The sequence below is a fragment of the Necator americanus genome, chromosome IV (assembly GCF_031761385.1).
Source record: "Necator americanus strain Aroian chromosome IV, whole genome shotgun sequence".
In the NCBI taxonomy this organism is placed as follows: Eukaryota; Metazoa; Nematoda; class Chromadorea; order Rhabditida; family Ancylostomatidae; genus Necator; species Necator americanus.
Genome location: NC_087374.1, coordinates 23,992,377 through 24,011,546, shown reverse-complemented (window position 1 = coordinate 24,011,546; position 19,170 = coordinate 23,992,377). Strand labels below are relative to the sequence as shown.

Below are 19,170 nucleotides of genomic sequence, written 5' to 3'. Positions count from 1 at the left end.
ATTTCTGTTCCCTCTGCTCCATAGTGAATGAGATTGTACGAGAAGAAACCCCTCATTTTTGGAAAAATGAGGAGGCAACCTTCAGAATAACATTTATTCATAAAAAAAACTCGACAGATATATTCTTTTCAGTTTTCAGTAGTTGATTCTACTTATAAAATCCGCTGAACTTCGGATTTCAAAAGTTCTCTTGAATCCTCGAAAATGCTTTGGATGCCTGCCAAATTGTAATAGAAGTGAAAGCACCAACGTTCAAGTCTATCATCCTCAAAGAACACTTCAATCACCCTCCGTGTCCCAAGACTCACAATATTCCGTTGTATCCATAGCATTGATCCAAAGAGCTTGCTGAAGGTCTCTGATTTTCTTAACCACTAACTTCTTTCAGCCATGCTAACAACACAAGTGGGAGTTTCATGCGGGCGACAGTCGCCAAATTCACCGCGGGTTTCAAAAACATCACTTACTGACACTCCTTCATGTGAGTTTTTCGTAAATTTGTCGTGAATTAGATTCGAAGTTACTTTTAAATGCACGAACGATTTTCTGTCTTTGATCGCAATACGCGACCCATACCAATTTTTCTAAGGATTAATCCTTAGAAAGATCATCATACACAGGAATTCCTGAAGCTCTTTTCTTTTTCTTTTTTTTTTGAAGCTGAAATCAGAATAACTTCTGGAAACACTTGGTACAACAAACCTACAGAGCTCGACGATGAATTTCGAACCATCTATAGGATCCTTGTAATTGTTGCGGATAAATAGTAGAGTAGCAGTAGTGGAACACTAGAAGATTACACCTCACAAGTGAGGGTTTTATTGCACCTACTGATTTATTTGAATGAGATTCTCTTCAAACTCAACGATAGAGAGTAAAAAAAATCTACTGTCTTCTATGATTAATTATATATTTTATTTGAAAAGAACTCTGAAATTCGTTCCAAACTGCAACAGTTTCTTTTGTCTTTCGGTTCAGTTCCGGTGGAGAAGGTTTATCTAACATTTTTGGGTTAATTCCTTTCAACAGAAATTACAACAACTCGAAGTCAGAGATCACTGTAGGAAAATCGCACTTCATAATAAGGAAATCCAGAACAGATCCAGTGAAGTAATCAATACAAAATCACTGCAGATCAATTTTCCTACCATTTTCACACAACTACCATACAAAACTACCATTTTACGCTCTTGTATTGACCAGAAGGCCGCTAATATTAATAAGATAAGATTATTTCATCTATTTTGCAATACTCCCACTGGAAAGTACTGACTTGCTGCCTATTTATAAAATGAACTTTAGTTTCGGTGCAAGAGTACCTCAAGGATACAATTAAAGTCTATTGCAAATGTGATTAGTTAGTTAAGTAGTTTTATGCTGCCACATGCAGTTTTTTTTTTGAAAATAAATCATAGTGATAGACATATTTTTGGAAACAGTTCGATGAAAGCTATTTGGTAATGCTTTTATTACTTTTCAGCAGTATTTTGCTTTCATATGCTGTTACTGTGCCGGTAAATTCTCTGCGGTATATGTAGGGAAGAAGCGATGTCATTAAAGATAGCGTATCGCCAAACTGACCTGTGTAGAAACCTCATAGAAAATGTAGAGTTCACGAAGCTCGTACATTACAGCTATGGTCGTGTCCCGCTCAGTCTCCTCTAATCGTCCTAGAAAACAATGTGGAGAAGGCATTATCCCCTACGGGGCACGCAAAAATGCTCCACATCCGTGCACGCGCCACATCCACTGGCGAGCGGTCGAGGATCAATGTGGTCTCCTTACCAGCAACGAATTGGCTGTTGAGGGGACACCGAAGGGTCAACAACAAAGGTTGCGCGTTCACACGTATCTCGTAAGAGAAAAACGCCGTTTCAGGCCGTTTCTAAGGATGACTGAGGGGGAGAATTGAGCGTGAGCACCCTCATTTTCGTAATCCAGTCCTCGACCTATATATTTTCCTAAGGTTTCCACACTACCACACTAGTCTACTCGAATAATCCAGAAATTCTATTTTTCTATTGCTGGAAAATGGGAGTTTTTTTTTCATTTTCAGTCTGCCTCAAGAAAAAGTTGTTTTTTTTTTTAAAGAAAACTGCCTCTTCTATCCAATTGTTTGTGTAATTTATTGTCCCAGTAGTGTTAGATTTTATTTGACTGCAATGAAAGGGGAACTTATCAGGGACAAACTGATAGAATTCGTTGATGTTACGGGCGCCGTAAAGAAAACCGAAACCTAGGATGTGACCCGTCTTAGTTCTTTCCAGAAAGACAAGCACAACGATTTATTATCAATGGATTTGGTAGTTTTTTCTTAGTGGCAATAACTGATCTTCACCGGAAAACCTTTATTTTTGAGAGTCGGGAACTGAGCACGTTTTAAAGCTGTGCTGATCTGACAAAGTTCTGTGCGAGCGTTGAAAGAGGCTCCTAGAGATAGTCGGACTTTGTCACAGTACCTTGGCAAGGGGTCTACGAGAGGCTTTCGAGAATAACGGAATCATGTTCTGCAAGAGCGATCTCTGCCGATGGTTCCGGGCAGAACCGCTGTGGCTCCTGCACGGTGGGATCCTCAAGCTCCGTAACTGAAAACGTTCCCCCTCGCATGATATGATAAATGTGATTTTAGCCTTTCAATGTTCCAGTGAGTCTCGTGTTCACTTGAAATTCGATCCGAACAATTGTTTCGGATTAGAAAAAAACGTTTCGAAACCTCAAAGAAATTCCAGGTGAGATGCTTGCACTTGTGAAAACAATAGCGGTAAGAAAGGATTTAGTGTGGCTTTTAAGTCTGGAGATAAGACATGATCTAAATTAATCTATTCTGAATATCTAATATCTAAACTAATAAAATTGCTAATAAATTCATCCATTCGTTTCTGCTGACATTTCTCCGGCAGCCTTACAAATATTCTTGATAATTTAAAATATTATCAAAAAGACAAATCCACACAATTTTTGTTTGGGTCCGACCACGATTCGGGTCTGCCCTGTGAGCTCTCGAGATGATACTTGACTGCTTAGCAGTCATGGTAATGAGATAAACGGTTCTTATTGAGAGCGAGTTAGTCTAAGTCCATCCAAATGCATGGGGGCTCAATTCCTGAGGTAGCAGTAGAAGCAAGCAAGTGAAATTCGAATCCACAGTGAAAAATCGTTCATCAATGACGTCCTCCAACACTACAAAAAGGTACAAGTTTGTGATTTTTTAATTTTCTTCACAGCAGTTAAGCCATTCCAGTGAAAGTGCATAAATTTTAGTAAGGAGTCGCGTATCTGATGGCAAATTATTTGAGAGATTTCAAATCTCCGCAGTTGTACTTCCATACGACTAGGCTTAATTTTGGCTGCATGGAACTCATCCACTTGCGTATGCATGGAAAGTGCTGCACTTTTTTAGATGGCTTCGGATGAAATCCTGAATCACTTCACGTTTGAGCGCATTTTAATCTGATGATATTTTATGTTGAAAAAAACTTAAATTGCCTTCTCACTTTCTTCTTGTTGTCTTTCATTAGAAAAGGAAAAGGGGAAGGACTAGGAATTCATGAAAATATACATGTGGGACTCTTAAAAAGTTCAAAAGTATCCTCGAAGTATCTGGGAATTATGATAAAAGAAATGCAAGCTTTACTTCTTCAATAAAGCCCTTGCTTTCCTTTTCTTTCCTACCTTTTTCCCACTTTTTTCCTCTCTTCTTTCCGAGAGAAGACTTTTTTAGCAGCTTCTGGAACAATGACGCCACCATTTGCGTGTTACAATCGACCTGCTGGGGGGAATCGCGTGAGAGGGGAGAAGTTAGTACGACACATGGAGTCCTCACCAGAACTCAGCTCGGAGAAGAGGTGAGTTTACGGAAATACGAAAGTTGCAGACCTGAAGTGTACGTGTGACCAGGTACCCGTATTTACTCGACATTTCGTAGGACCATGTGAGTAGTAGACACACCATCAAATAAATTAACTAGCGCAAGGATTATGGATTGCGGACATGACGGAAATACATGCTACAGTACCAACACCTTCCGTACCCTGATATACAGTAATTCCTAGATCTCATCGAGAAGAGCTTCGATGAGCTCACACTTGTGTATTACATTCCTGTTGTTTTGTTTCTTATCCCAGTCCTCATATACAGTAATTCCCATATAAACCATTTCCATTCAATCCTTAAACTAAATTTCATTTTATGTTCAAACATTTCGTGAAAATTTCCTATTCATCTTACAAAATCTTCACAAATGTTCGAGTATACAGTTACAAAAATGTAGAGTTATGTATACGTTCAAGACGATGACAGATAAGAATCTCCTTTAAGAATTTTTGAAGAGGTCGAATTAGTTTACAGATCATTTCTACACTTCCGCCGTGGTCTTTCATGAATATTCATTTTGTTGTACAATATTATATTGAGTTCCACATTCTACTTGTGTTTGGATATAAACTATCCCTCTTCCTACACTCTAGGCTCCTCATAGTTTTCCAATAAGTCTCATTTCCTTGTTGCTTTTTCAGTCTTTCTTCTTTCCTGAGAATGTGAGTAGTGCGTTTATCAGAAACGTATTAGTCATGTTCTCAGGAATAGGAACGGGAAAAATGTGAGGGAAAGTAGAGAGGAAGAGGGAAAGAAAGAGAGAAAAAAAGAGTAATTCTGTGAGTGAGATAAAGATGATTGAGTTGGTGAAAAAACGAAGTAATCACATGCTCCATGAGTTCTTTTTTCTTGAAGGGGGAAGAATTTTGTGGGTTGCGTTATCCGCTTAGAACGAATATTTCTAATATTAAAAGTGAAAACTTCGGTGTCTCACTAAAAAAAAAGTCTAGAAAAACGTGTGAGTTTTCACTTTATTATATTAATTAGTTTTTTTCGAATTTTTATTTACCTACCTCCCTTCTTATTCCTTCGTTCCTTTCGTCGAATATTGTTTCATTTGCATCCAGTGAGTCTCACGAGTGAATTTATAGCACCCCTCTAATTCTGTGACTAACTGTGCAAAATATATAGTTTGCAGTAAAGTAGTTCACTTTCTTTTATTTTGCTCTAACTTTTTCTCTTTTATGTCCACCTTACTATTCCCCATCGCATTTCATTTCGTTGTTGGGCGAACTCTCTTACCCAGGATTCATGAAGCCATCTCAACGCAAGCTGATAGATTCTTGAAGTGGACAAGAAGTATTTGAAGGACAATAAATCAGAAAAACCTGAGTCTTGGATCCACTCTCTTCCTTCCGAATAATGATGGATTGCTTGGTGGGCGAGAGTTTTCGCACTTGAGCTGACGAAGCTTCTCACACCATTGTCTTCGCTTTTCGAAGCAAGAAAAGACGCTGCCAACTTTGCTTTCGTCGTTGTGCAAAATAAGCCGCTGCTAAGAATGAAAGTAGATTTGTATTTTGTGGCCTAACGTCGTCATTTCTAGCACATTCCATTTGCCACATCAAGTCGGGTATCATCGTTTTATCCGTGGGAACCAAACGGGGGCAGCGCCAGCTCTCACCGCTTTCATCGGAAAGCAACGCTGAACGTTCATATAAGCTCGCTGCTCAATACTTCAAACATTGTACGAATAAAATCCCACTTCATGTTTTCGCTGCATTTTTTGGGAACTTGTCACCTATCACCTATGGCCTTGATTGTTTGCACTCTTAGCTCTGGGGGTGTGCCTGAGAACAAATTCGGGTGAGTTGGATTCGAATGTTTACTACACAGTTCAAAACTAATTTTAACTGATGGTCAATTAACCGAATTGATAGATGACTGTGGGTTCGTACGATAATTTGACATCACGTATTGTGACATTAGTCGGGATCATGAAGATCGATAACTTTTCATTGTCAACATTCCATTCTTCAACCCGTTTCAATCAAAATTTTCGTCAGAAGAGATGCATAGGTGACATTAGGTGGTTTTTCGGCGAGTAAAGCAAGAAAATCTGACTCCCCAGAAGTTGGCTTTTCGAAAACAGAATTGATGAATTTTGAATCTTCATTTGTCATCTACTGTAACCTCTTAATTTGGTTCTATGCAACATGTTTTTCCCTTAAAATTAAGAGAAATTCGTTCAGTATGAGGAAATGTTTGTCGAATGAGAGGATTACACGGTATTAGTGAGGATCATGAGGATTAATGAGTTGCTTAAAAATTGGGAACATGAAGGATGAATAAAGAAAGAACGGAGAAATGATTTCTACTTTTCGTGCTAAGAAATTCAGTTGCTTCTTTTTTTAAATTAACCTGATCGAACCATATTCATATTCCCGAACTAGCTGTTTTTCCCCCAAGGAGCGTTTACAAAACTTCTCCTTTTCTGAAAAATTTCCTTCGTTCTTGTTGTATTCTGTTTCCGTTAGATTTCCTCGTGAATATGTACAAATCTGTTGAGCGATTTTGCGTCACGGTTTAAAAAAAAAGACGGAATTGTAAATAACAGAAACAATTCTACAACGGAGAGGCTGCTTTCGAAGCCTACACAGTTCTTTTTTCACTGTTTTTCGAATCTTCAAGAAGGGATTATCGAGTTGTCGAGTTCTACTTTCAGATCCAGATTTCCTAGATTTTAGAGAAGAATCGAATTTCATGCGCAAAACCATCTGTAGTGATCCATGCAAAATTCTCAAATGTTTTTTTCGAAAACACCATTCTTACATAGACATCCATAGAACACAAAAAATTAATTTCATGTTTCCTTGCCCTCTGGTCATCGGGATTGGTAGATGGGACATCCATTTTGTGTTAATGCTTGATGTTTCGATAACTGCATCATCTGCGTAGCTCTAAGAGTTGTTCTGTTTCGCAATTCGAAATACAAAATATTTTAAGAAGTTCTTCGAAATAAGTATAGATTGATTAATGGTGATTTTTTGAATGGAACTCGAACAACCAGTCTTCAACTGTCGTTTGCTGGAATCAGGGCATAAAATTTATTTTAAAAATATAGGCATTGGATAGAAAAAAGCGAATAAATTCTGTTGTTTTGCTTTGCATAATGTTCTTTTCAGTTCATGTTTGGAGTATTTTCAGGTGACTGTTGTTTAGAGGGGTAAGAACTTTTGTTGAGTATCTTCTTATCATCGTCGGTAATGAAGAGAGAGGCTAAAATCTACGAGATTTCTTCCCATGTAGCGCACTACAGAAGTAATTTTGTTGCGGTCAAGTGAATTTTGGAAGGAGAACAATGACTCAGCCATAGACGTAGTAAATGTTTGCAAGAAAAGAAGGAAAGTATATTTTAGATCAACATTATGACCACAGTTCAGTTCATTTCAGTGAGCGAAGCTAACCACGATGCATCTCGGGAAAAATGTCTACTTTCGCATTGAAATATTTTAAATCAGTTTAACTTTAATTTTTCAAAAGATGTGGACTGCGATCAAAGATGAGTCGCAGTCCTGCATCATCCCAATCATCACTGATTGTTCAGTATGGGCACAAAGCATTCTACTCTTTTTTCTGTATCTGGGGGTATTTTCTGCTGGATTAATATTTTATTGTGCTATCATCTGCTGGCTATTATAATATTTCCCTCACTTATACCTGTTTTATAATAAGTACAAGTATGTAAATGGAACGCTGGCTTGTTTACAGAAAGTAACAGACTTTATGATTTCATGGTTTATGAGTCCTTCCTTCTTTGTCACATCTACAAAGAGTTGACGAAGCATACTTTTTGTGTTGTTGAGCAGCGTAGTGGAATCGATATCCTTTCAAATCTCCAGAATCGTCTTCCGTTAGATTATTTGCTTCTCATTACAGCATGAGATATCTATGATACCACTTTTCTTGCCGAAAACTTCATCTTGTATTATTAACTGAATTAAATGTATATTAAATTCGCACTTGTAGTTGAATTACTGCACGAGGCTACTTGTTTCTATACTGTTTGTACAGGTGTATTTTCTGATGGAATAATATTTAATATTTTATTGTGTTATTAGCTAGCTGTTTATTATGATATTGCATTGGGCGAATGTAGTGCAGTCGTAAGAGGTTACGACGTGTGGTCGGCACTGGTTCGGTACCACTCATAGCCAACTATCCGTTTCATCCCTCAAAAGTCAATAAGTGGTACAAAGCTGTCTAGGAGGATGAAAACATTGTCCTAATCTATCAATTGGCCTGCACAGCATTCCATGGGCCACATACAAAGACTCTGCCTGAAATCTGTCCATCATTGTTTATTTTTTCTGCGCATTTGTCACATCGTTCTGAAAATTCAAGCTGTTCAGGCGTTTACGCCCGACGATATGTACATATTTTTCTTGCACTGCCGATTAAAGAATAATCTTTGACGTATCTCTCGGTAGTCTTTAGTGCGACTTCTGCCGGAGGCAGATTACAACGTTTCTAGCGAACTTCTATTTGTGTCACTATGGAAATTAATCCTTCATCTCATACATCTTGTGTGACGTTTAATGCTTCGTTCAACTTTACGTCTATACTTGGTCATTTTAAAATCGAGTCATTTTATAGTATTTTCACAGTAGTTCTTAGCAAGCATAGTTTTCTGTCCAATTACGGTGTCACGGTCATAGGGAATTAACCTTAGGGTGCTATAGAGAAGAATTTAGTTTGCATAATAAAGCGGTGCAAATGTATGGTGAAGAAAAGAAGAAGAACAATACCAGTAATATGTTGAGCCTTCCATAATCTTAAAGGCTGATTTATCGCAAAACTGACAGCGTTGGGTTATCTTCACGAATACATGGCGAGAAGGATGTAGTTCGCGAAAATGAGCGAGTGTTACACTCAATTTTCGTAGTAATTCGAAAAAAAAGTGTGTGAAACGACTGTTTGTGCCGTCATCTCCTCAACGTTGCAACTTATTACGCAACTTAACGCGTGCAACTCAGTCGTTGTCCGAAGTCTGCGTTCGAACTACTGCAAGTGAAATAAGCAAGGAAGCTGCTCGATTCCCAAAGCCGTAGATCCGTTGCGGGCGATGTCCCACAAGATCGTTCCACACTCATATTTATGAAGCGGGTGGTGTGTAGTCGGTAAGAGTGACTGCAGGTTCGAGCAACAGTGTGAGACCGACCCAGTGCCGACTACGTCTTTCTTCCCCTCAAAGTCGATTAGTAGGTACCACACTTGTCTGGGAGGACAAAAGCAGTGACTCGACACAGCGGCTAGCCCTGCTACGTCCAACCACTTCGGAGCATCCCCATAGAGACTGATCAACACTATGCACTTTCGAAACTTTATCCTGTATCCTTTAATACGACAATGCGGGACGGATCGATTCAGAACGGGCTGCTGCAGGATTAGTTCGTAAGACATCTCCTCCTCTACCCCTCCATCGTTTCTCGATCATTTCTCGATCAGTAAAGGAGTTGAGCGCGATCACATTCATACTGTTGAAATATGTCTCGATCTCTATCAATTACTGAAGAAATCCCAACAACATCACTTCCGTATTATGCCGCTTTTAACAAATGTTTCTGAATTGTGTTTTTTTTTTTTTCTTGTCTTGCCTACTGAACAACCTTTTCCAATATTCTAATAAGAAATTTATCGAGTTAAGCATAAATTTCAGCTGCCCTCTCAAATCTCTGTGACTTTATGTTTTTCCGTGGCATTGCGCATGGAGACGGAGTTTGGCAATGCGTGAAAACCATAGTTTTATTCTCATTCTCAAAAAAGAAATTATATTTGCACCTTCGTGTCGTTATTGTAGCGCTCTAAGTGAATACTGTAATGACGGTGCACTTACTCTCCGATGCTGATGCCGTCTTGTTTCTGAGATTAGCTGGAGCCCAAGTGCTGCTTGCGCGCTAGGATTTACTTATGTTCCCCCGACAACCACAGGTTTCCAGAGGGCAAAAAAGGTGCGTGGGCTGCTTCAAGCGCACCATGCACAGATGTTTGCACGTATTAATATCACCAACTATACTTTGCTGCCTTTTCCAGGAAAAAAGATATGAAAAGGTGAAAGTTCCTTTTGTGTTCCTCAAAGATAATTGGAAACCGGACGTCCACACTTTTTTTGATTGTATACAAGCGTCGCTCGCTTTCTTGGCGTTCGAGGCTTCTGCAATCCTGATGCAAATGCTTAAGAAATGAGATTGTGTAAAAACGAGGCGACTAGATTTATTTGATGTCCTTGAAAAGAGTTTTTGTTTTATTATTAGGAATTTATATATTTAGGTATTTATTTATTTAATGTCCTTGAAAAGAGTTTTTGTCTCAACTTGCAAAAAAAAACTTCTAACAGCGAATTGGGGTAATATGCAATCGTATGCGTGCAGATTGCCCTTTTTCCTCAAAATAATGTGTGCGAAGTCATTCGTTTAGTCGCTAATTACTTTAAAAGGAAAAATCCTTTTTCTCTTCTACTTGCTTACATTTTGAAAATCCACAATGAGGTGGTTTCGGAAGTAAAATGAACGTGAACGTAGCAAATTTTCAATTGCAATTCAATGCTTCTGTTCGACTAAGCGTCATTCTTGTTACCGCAAAACGAGCAAAGGCTGAGGAAGACGCATCTTTCGACTTCCATTCAGTTCATGCTTAGCCCATTTGTGGCGAGCTTTTTTGATCTACACCCTCGTCATCTGGATTGATATTGTGAGTTGTTTCCATTTATTTCCGACAAAGTGTGAGCTTGATCGGGAGAATCGTCCGAATTTGCTTCAACTTCTACTCAGCTCCCCATATTTGACATAAAATTTATTTGGAATAATGTTTATTTCGAATTCCATTATATCCAGATAGAGGGGTAAAAATAATATGAAAAGTCTAAAAATAGTGCAAAAATTGGTGAAACAATCACAAGTATAAAAATAGCAGATAACAAGTTTTTTTTTTGAAGATATAGCAAACGAAAGCCAAAATAGTAGTAATTTTGCAAAACAAACTAAGAGCTTTTTTTGGAAATGAAGCTGAAAAGGGCATCAGTCTTACTACAGTACTAATCATAACATAATTTAAAAAAGTTTTTGGTTGCAAACACTAGCAAATTCCTTTGCAATTGGAAAAAAAGGCAGATGCTTAAAAAAAACCAAATAGCCTCCCTATGTTGAAAATGTCACAAAATCCTTTGTGACATTTTCAACATAGGGAGGCTATTTTGTCTTTGTTTTTTGTTTCTCCTTTCTTATTTTTATTCCTGACCGAAATTTCTTCTGCTGAAATCTTCTTACTCTTTCTCCTGCGAGTTCGAGAATCAGTGCTGCAAATTAGATTACAAATATATTTTAGTGACTAAGAGCTACGCACTATGGCAACTCCTGATTTTGTTTAAAGACTCTATAACGTACATGGCTTGTTTGGAGGACGACCACGATTACGTTACTCCCTTTGTTACGAGTGTTATATATTTCTAAATATCTATTGCAATTTTTATTCCTTGAAAGGAATCCATTTAGACCACGGCTTGGCGGGATCTCCAAGGTTGAGTAATCTCTGTGAGAATACCATTGCTCTGAGTATAAACAAAGGAATAGCTGCATTCCGAAGATGCCACGCCCAAAGCAGAGTTATTATCACTAGACTGCGTACTTAGGCAATGTAAAAAAGCATAATTTCAAAAAAAAAGGAGGACAAAGGCGCTATTCTGTCTTATTAAAGAAACCGGTCAAAGAAACAGATTTACCCAACCGGAAGAAGACGGAAAAAGGGGAAGCATGACGGTAACTGCGCAACTAAAAAGGGGCTAAATCTCGAAGCCGAAGATCCCCCAGTATCTTTCACCACGAAATCTCAGATGGGGTAAAATCCCACCAAAAGCTGCAAACACCTCTAGAGGGCATCAATCAACTGAAGTGCAAACAATCAATGACAAATTCTACAGTATGATCTCAGTCCTATTCTTTACTCCGACACTGACTTGCTGACTTGCTCTCAATCTGTCTGTTATGGACAACATTATCGTAAGAGAGCAGAGTTTGCATGAAATATATCAAGTTGAGGAATAAGTTGTAAGCTTTTTCCAAACATAGATACGGACATGAAAGTTAGAGATTCTGGCAAAATTTTGCATATGAACCGATATTGAATTTCTCATTCTCTACAAAAGTTTCGTAACGGTTTTTTAATTTTGTTGTTTCTTTTGATTATTAAGATGAAATGTGCAGTGGAAAAAACTTCAAGGCGTTCTGGCTTCTGCATTTAATTGAGGTGTTAAAGCCGACGATGCTGCTCGTAAGATGGAATACATCGGAAACATCTGCTCGTAAGAATGAAAACTCAGGGAAAAAAAACCGAAAAAATGTGGAAACTAGACAAGAAGAAATGTGGGAAGACCATTACGAGAGATAGAAACAGTTATTCAACGATAGAAATGAGTTATTGGTAATGACCGGAGGGAACACAGTTGCTCAACCGTTGTGTGGTGGACTTTTGTCCATTACGTGCTCATTTTTGGAGCGCGAAGCCTAACGGTCATCGAAAATGCTTTGTTTTGATCTCGTGACATCAAATTTTATGACCCAAGAAGAAAAGAATTAATGAAATTGAAAAATTAGAACAAGACAATCGTGCCAAGAAATTGCTGGCAATCGAGAAAAAAATTTTGAACGTTTTATAATATTTTGTAAAACTTATTTCCACCTAAATTTCTAAAGACAAAAAGCACTCAGGGGACCGAAGCAAGGAAAATTAGCGAGTCCTTACGTACCTTACAGGAACAAATGTTTTTCAGGACGTCGAGGGAGGGGAAATTTAATGGGACAACGTTCATATTGCAATTCACACCCAAAAACCTTTGTTTTCCGTCAGGTTTCCACGTTACGACAATTTCGTGGCACGGTTCCTCTAAGTTTGAAAAGAAAAGGCTCCCAGTTTATTTTTCAACCCAATATTTGTCTTTAGAGAGATAAATGCGATGAGCCATCGGCACTTCTTTCCTCTATCCAACTTTATTTGATAGAGTGATTTCCTGAAGGAAACTCAGTCCAGTTGCCCTTCGTTGCGAGACCTAACCCGTTCGTCGAACAAACATTTCCTATGCTAATACGAATGATTTGGTGTTTTTGCCGGGTGACGCATTTATCAGCGGACATGTCTTCATTGGATAACAGTGTATCCAATCCAGCCCCTATCCTAAGAATCTATCCTTAAGAGCACATTTATAAAATTGAATAAATGGAAGTGAGTTCGGGACAGGAGTTTTGCGTCATTTATTTCGTTGGGAGAGCACGTGTTGCAGCTTTCATCACGACACCTGCTTAGCCGTACTGAAATGTCCTTCCCGCATTTTTAAACTTCATTAAGCGGACACCGCGGCAGTGTCGGGATGTCCGTTGCGTTACAGCTTTGCCGACGCGAAACGCATGGTTCAATTTCTCGCCTGCCTTTGCCCTTACTACTCCGCCACCAGAAAACTGTTGTGCAGATTACGACGAAGATGAGCGCTCACGCGCAAAAGACCTGCTGAGAAATCTCTGGTGGAGAGGTAGTGGATTCTTTTTTGCAAGCTCTTCGGAAATTCTAAAAGCGCTTTCTTTTTCTTCCTTTCTTCCCGTAGTTTTTTCCTCGGTCACTTGAATATGTTCGTCTTTCATTCGACGCGATTGTTAGGTAAAAGGACCTTAGTGAATAGCGCGCTAAACAACATTCACGGAACAAATCGCTTTGAATGCCGCCAGATTTCCGTCACTACTTTTTGTCGTTTCGAAAAATAATGTCACCACTTGTTTCATCATAAGTAAAAGACAACGTGTTGTAAAATTTCAATATTCTATGGATTGGAGATAACTGTAGCTGACTGATTAGTGGATTCAGTCAATACGGCACCATTTCATTCGCATAAATTCTCGCATCAAATAACTGATATTTTCGAATTTTGGTAAAGCAAAGTGAGATCTTTAAAGAAATTGATGATGATTCTGCAAAGCTCTAATCTTCCCAGTATTCCAATATTTGTTATTAAGTTCTTTTTTCCTTTCTTATTTCTCCTTCCGAATCTTCTGTGCACTTATGCGCCAGCTTCAACCAAAATAGAAGAACTTATGGAAAATGTCATTATCCTTATTTGCTGCACTGTACTTGCTACTCAAACAGACTTCTTATTAGTAATAAATGACAGTTTCCATAATGAGTACTTTCTGAAAGAAAACGTTTGACTTTTCACAACGAAAAGCATCTATTGTGAGAGACGTTGAACATGTTAATATTTGGATTACTCCAAAAATATTGCATGAGATTAAGGATTCTTGCTTAAACAGAATTCCTTCTTTTCTATGGATAATTTTATTTATGTAGGCTGTTTCTTGCCAAAGTTATCCGAAAAACGTTTTCTTTTCGCCAGATTGTTGCTACAGCGAAGAATTAGAATGGAGAAGATAGATCTAAATAGGTTTGGACAATTGAAGAACTTCTCTACTCATTAAGTTATTTTATTTATCATTCAGTCGTGTTTATTTGTGTTTACAATTCCCCTTCACGTGTTCGGTCTTCGTTGGTTTTACCACGGAATTTTCCTTTGTGGTATATGATAAATCTGTTTGGCCCCGAGTTATGCACAAAGAAAGCATGAGCGAACACATCACTACTTTTACCATTGAGTCAATATTACATTTTTACACGACCCGTGTTCGAAATCCGACATTTTTTGCCGAAAAAGGAGATTGCTCCGAGAAATGAATGCAATGATCATAGGAAAATAATTCTTTCCGTGGAAGGAGTTATTGTCTGTTTCACTTTGTACATTTCGACTCCTTTTACAGAAAGGAAGTGATGAGGATCTCTTCTTTCCATTTTTATTTCATCCAACGTTGATTTCTCGTTCGTAAAGCTGACAGAATTTCAAATAGTGGTTGCTTTCAAATAGTGGAAGGCTACCTAATTTGAATTGAATCTGAATTTGATTCGGAGATAAGCAGAATATCTAATTTTCATAGGGATATTTTATATAACTAGTCTCAAAGGTACCACATGTTGCAGCACAGATAAACGAAAAGATGCAAATATTGAAGGTGTGACTTTGAAGAAGTAGATTCCCATGACATAAATTCATGCTTTAGACGCTCTAAGATAATATTTTGAAAAGAGTGACGCTATTCATCTTTTTACGCTCACATCACATGCTACATGCCACTCGCTCGACGATTAGTTGGTTGTCTCGGGCGATAAATAATGTGTATCACATCAATTTCACCACTGATTTACTTCTGTTTGTTTCCGTTGATCAGTTGTTCACTCGTTGTTGTGAAACCTTTGTAATTTCCAGATGTTTTTTTTTCAAAAAGAAACTTCTAGAATATTGGTTTCTTAGAAAATTTTTTTTACTGAACTTTAAATATTGAATTTCCTTCTAGTAGCCTCGGCAAATTTCCCCAACATTCTTTGCCTCGTTATTTTTCTATTGTTCGGTTCTAAATTACTTGTTCGATATCCAGAGTCACCTAGGATCGATAGTTGTGACCAGAACACACAGCATAGAACGCCAAGACGACAAAAAAATGATACAGTAAGCTCATATTTTATTTATGCTCTAATTTTGAGAACATTTCACTGACCTTCAAGTAATTTCCAAATAGTATGTACTATAAGAGCTTTTCGGATGGTTGCCGTAGAAACCGATTTTTCCTTTAATTGGATTCCTGGCAGTAAAAAAAACACTTACAGAAAAGACAGTTTTTCATCATATTTTGGATATTTTTCCTCCAACATATTTTTCTTCGGAAAAACATCCTTCAAGTGTGCAGCCTCGGCGAATTACTTTGTTACTGTCTTTTCTTTTACCATTTTTCATCTGAGGTATTCTTTGCTCCACTGAATTGCGCAACGTTCATTTCCGGTGTTTTTTCTTATCATTCTCTTCCTTTCCTATCATTAACCAAATGCCAAATCATGAGACGAGAGCTGAGTCTTATCTGATATCATGCATGGCTTTATGCGACGTTAATCGGCAGGAAATGTCGCTGATCCGCCCATCCGCACAGGATACGTCTAGTTTTACGAGGATTTGCTAATCTTATCCAGTCGAAGTGATCCTCCTTTATTGCTGCGAACAATTTAGCAATATGCCAGTTTCTTTCATCGGGTATGTGGGAATCTCACACCTTCACTCACCGTTCCGATGCGATAATTAAAGTCGTTCCAATTGTATTCAATAGAAATACTTCGACTAACGCCTCTTTCAACCCAACATAGAAAGAATTTGTTAGGTGCCAAAACATTGAAATTTTCACTTCATCTTTTTTCTAGTGACACACACTTCATATACTTCCGCTATCATTAGATTACAAAGAGAATTGAAATTCTCCGATCGTTCACGCGTTTAATTGACGAGTGTTTTCTACTGGAATCAACGTTGTCAAGAAACAAAACAAGGAAGAAAGAAAGAAAGAAAGAAGGAGTAAAAATTACTGTCGTTTTGAAGAGACAGATGAAGTTGGAAACTTTGTCGCCTTCTTTTTGTTATGTTCCTTTCGTTACTTCTATCTTTGATGGCTTCTTTGATGGCGGTCCAAGGCTGCGCCGTAGATAGTAGCTCGACTGATTCTATCACTCTATTTTCTTTCCCATGATTTTTTCCCAGTGACGTTCAGAAAAACAAATAGTATGTGAGGAGGCGAACGCTATTTATTCCACTGGAATTTCCGAAAGCACCGGGATTATCTAACGGCATCAATGTTACTTTTACTTCAGAAAAATGACTATTTGGTTGATAACAAGACTCCTCCTTGCCACGGTTCAGCGCAATTTTCCAAAAGAAGATTCTCCTTAACCTAACCACTAACAACTTTTGGAGGTGACGAAGAAGGGGAAAAAAGACATGCAAAAATGATCTTTGTACCATGCCAACATTAACAGCGTTTACATTGGGTGACAGCTCAAAATTTCTTCATATCATCGTTTCGACAGAATAAAATCGTATTCATCCAGCTCCTAGAAACTCTTTTCTAAAAGCTGTACATTTCCCGTAGACGCATTTGATCCTGCATCATCTACTATGAAGCGAAATCTCGGGAAAACACATTTGCTCTGGATTTCCGTTAATGCTTAGTGGCGGATGTAAACAAAAATTTTGTCATTAACGATTTCATATGCGAACGTACATATCCGCGGAATTTTTTTAATTGTTAGGTTGAATATTATTACGCCATACATAGCAAGTAATATAACATCCTAATTAGCCATTTTAGAATGATGGGAACGTGTTGTTCTCTTATAACACATGAATAGATAAAAGTGAAGAGAATTGTTAAATTCTTTTTTCTCTTTCCACTGCTATCCCACAAATCGATAAAATATCTGAGCACGGTTGTTAAATAAGCCTAACAGAGTCGCTTTCTGCTTTTGTTCTCAATAGAATTCCAAAAATTTTAGGTCGATAAATTTGTTGGATTGTAACACTGAGCTCATTCTCAGGTTGAACTACTCACTGTTTTCCATGGTTTACTATTTTTCTCTGTAAAATAAACGTTCTGCTAGAGTTCTTGGGAAGGAGAAGGTGATTTATTTCTTGGGTAATTATCGATATTAGACATATGATTTGTTGTGCTGCGTAAATGTGCGTTGTCTGACTGAGTGCCACCTGCTTCTGGCGCAGATATGAGTGCTATGCGATGAGGTGACCGGCGACCGAGTTCACGTAACAAAGACCCGAAAGGATCGAAGACTGATTGATGATAATCCTCATAGAACTAAATACGTGCGAGTACACAAAACGTACCAAGGATATGAGTGGAAACTTATATGGGGACATTCACAGCTAAATTAAGTTTCGGAAACTTACAGGCAGATGGCGTCAGGAAGTGTGGCTCTATTGGCAAATGGGAAGGGAAATTCCACAGAAGCCTTGGATAAGAACGGCGATAGGACCAATCACAGGTGAACATTTTCCGGGGAAGACGGATGTCGACCAACGAGGTTCCGTTCCTCACATTTCCTCCGAACTGTCGGAGTCTATTTATTCTTTTCTAGTTATCTGTCTCTTTGTTGAAAGCAGTAAAAATGTGAAAGACGGACAAAGCCGGGGGCGAAGTGTAAAAGAATTTAAAATATTGTTTTAAATAACTAACCTATTCCGATCAATAGAGGAAGCTCACAAAAAGTCCTAGGATGAAGCGAACGGAAAGAGCGCATGTGTTCTAACCGCTAATTTAATGCAAATTTATAAAAACGTATGTAAGAGTGTATTACTTATCTCTGCATTTGGTTAAAGCCCATGTTTCTGAATTAAAGGGAGCATATCACGAATCTGACGTGATGGGGGAATCCGTGATAAAAGCCAGGGATGGAGCTGTAGATTGCGGGATCAGTGGTGGTTCTGCTCACCCCTTGTTAATCGTCGTAAAAAACCGCGCGGGAACCGCTCCATTTTCTCCGAGATACGTTAGAACGGTCCTTTACGTACAAGTTCCAGTCCCCTCAGGAGCCTATTCATTGCTTTTATTTGAAAAGGTTGGCGAGAAGGTATCTCTCACCTTTCAACGCTCGCAAGTGGATGCGGCGCATGCGCAGGGGTGGCGCGTTGCAACCGAGATTGTCCTTAAAAATCGGCGTGAAGGACTGTCAAAAAGCTCAGCATTCGAATGGGAAGCAGTCAATTGGAAAGGATGTGAAAAAAAGTGAAGCCTTTTCAGAGCGCTACCTTCTGCAGTTGACGTTAAGCTTAAAGCTTAAAATTAAGTTCATCTTTTCTTTTGCTTACATAACACACGAGAGATTTAGATGTGTCGAAGAAGATGTTGAAGCTCGGTTACCACTCAGCATGCATAAAAATAGTGTTCGTGATTCAACTCCAGTGAGTTCTTTTCTTTGTATTCTTAAAGTGTTTTCTTTGTATATCTTCATATTTATAATATTTAAATATTATAACCAAAATTTTGAAGAAGAAAATTCAGATTTTCAGAATTCATTTCCTGTAATATAATATGACTAAATATCTTTCTATTACATAAGGACTCGATTCTTCGGCTCAATATTGGAGGAAGCAGTTATAGGATACGGACAAGGTCGATCACAAAGTTTGGCCCAAAAACATTATTAGGTGAGAGGATTTGATTCAACATTCAAAATCCGACTTCCTGCGCACGTTTGTTGTACTTTATTTTTTACACTGTGTTTGCAAATAAGTATCGGTTTCGGGCTGTATTGCATCTCCTACAAATAGGGTTGTTGTTATAGAAAATGGATTCTTCAAATTGTTATGGACTTCCATATCTAGATAAGAATGTTCGAAACAAACTTGAGAAGAATTAAATAAAATGTATGTTGTTCGGT

At 38.2% G+C, this 19,170-nt stretch overlaps 1 protein-coding gene across 2 annotated transcripts in view; it reads left to right on the top strand.

The window, feature by feature from the left end:
• Positions 1–390: 390 nt before the first annotated feature.
• RB195_002506 (uncharacterized protein) overlaps positions 391–19,170 on the top strand; it is a gene marked incomplete at both ends in the record, with an annotated part of 34,566 nt that continues 15,786 nt past the window's right edge. The window contains 4 exons of one of the 2 annotated variants that reach the window (XM_064199798.1): positions 391–481; positions 3,722–3,845; positions 17,683–17,775; positions 18,619–18,691. In XM_064199798.1, coding sequence (XP_064055679.1) covers positions 391–481; positions 3,722–3,845; positions 17,683–17,775; positions 18,619–18,691 — 381 coding nt within the window. The remainder of the gene's footprint in view (positions 482–3,721; positions 3,846–17,682; positions 17,776–18,618; positions 18,692–19,170) is intronic. The other variant, XM_064199800.1, reaches the window with a different exon arrangement.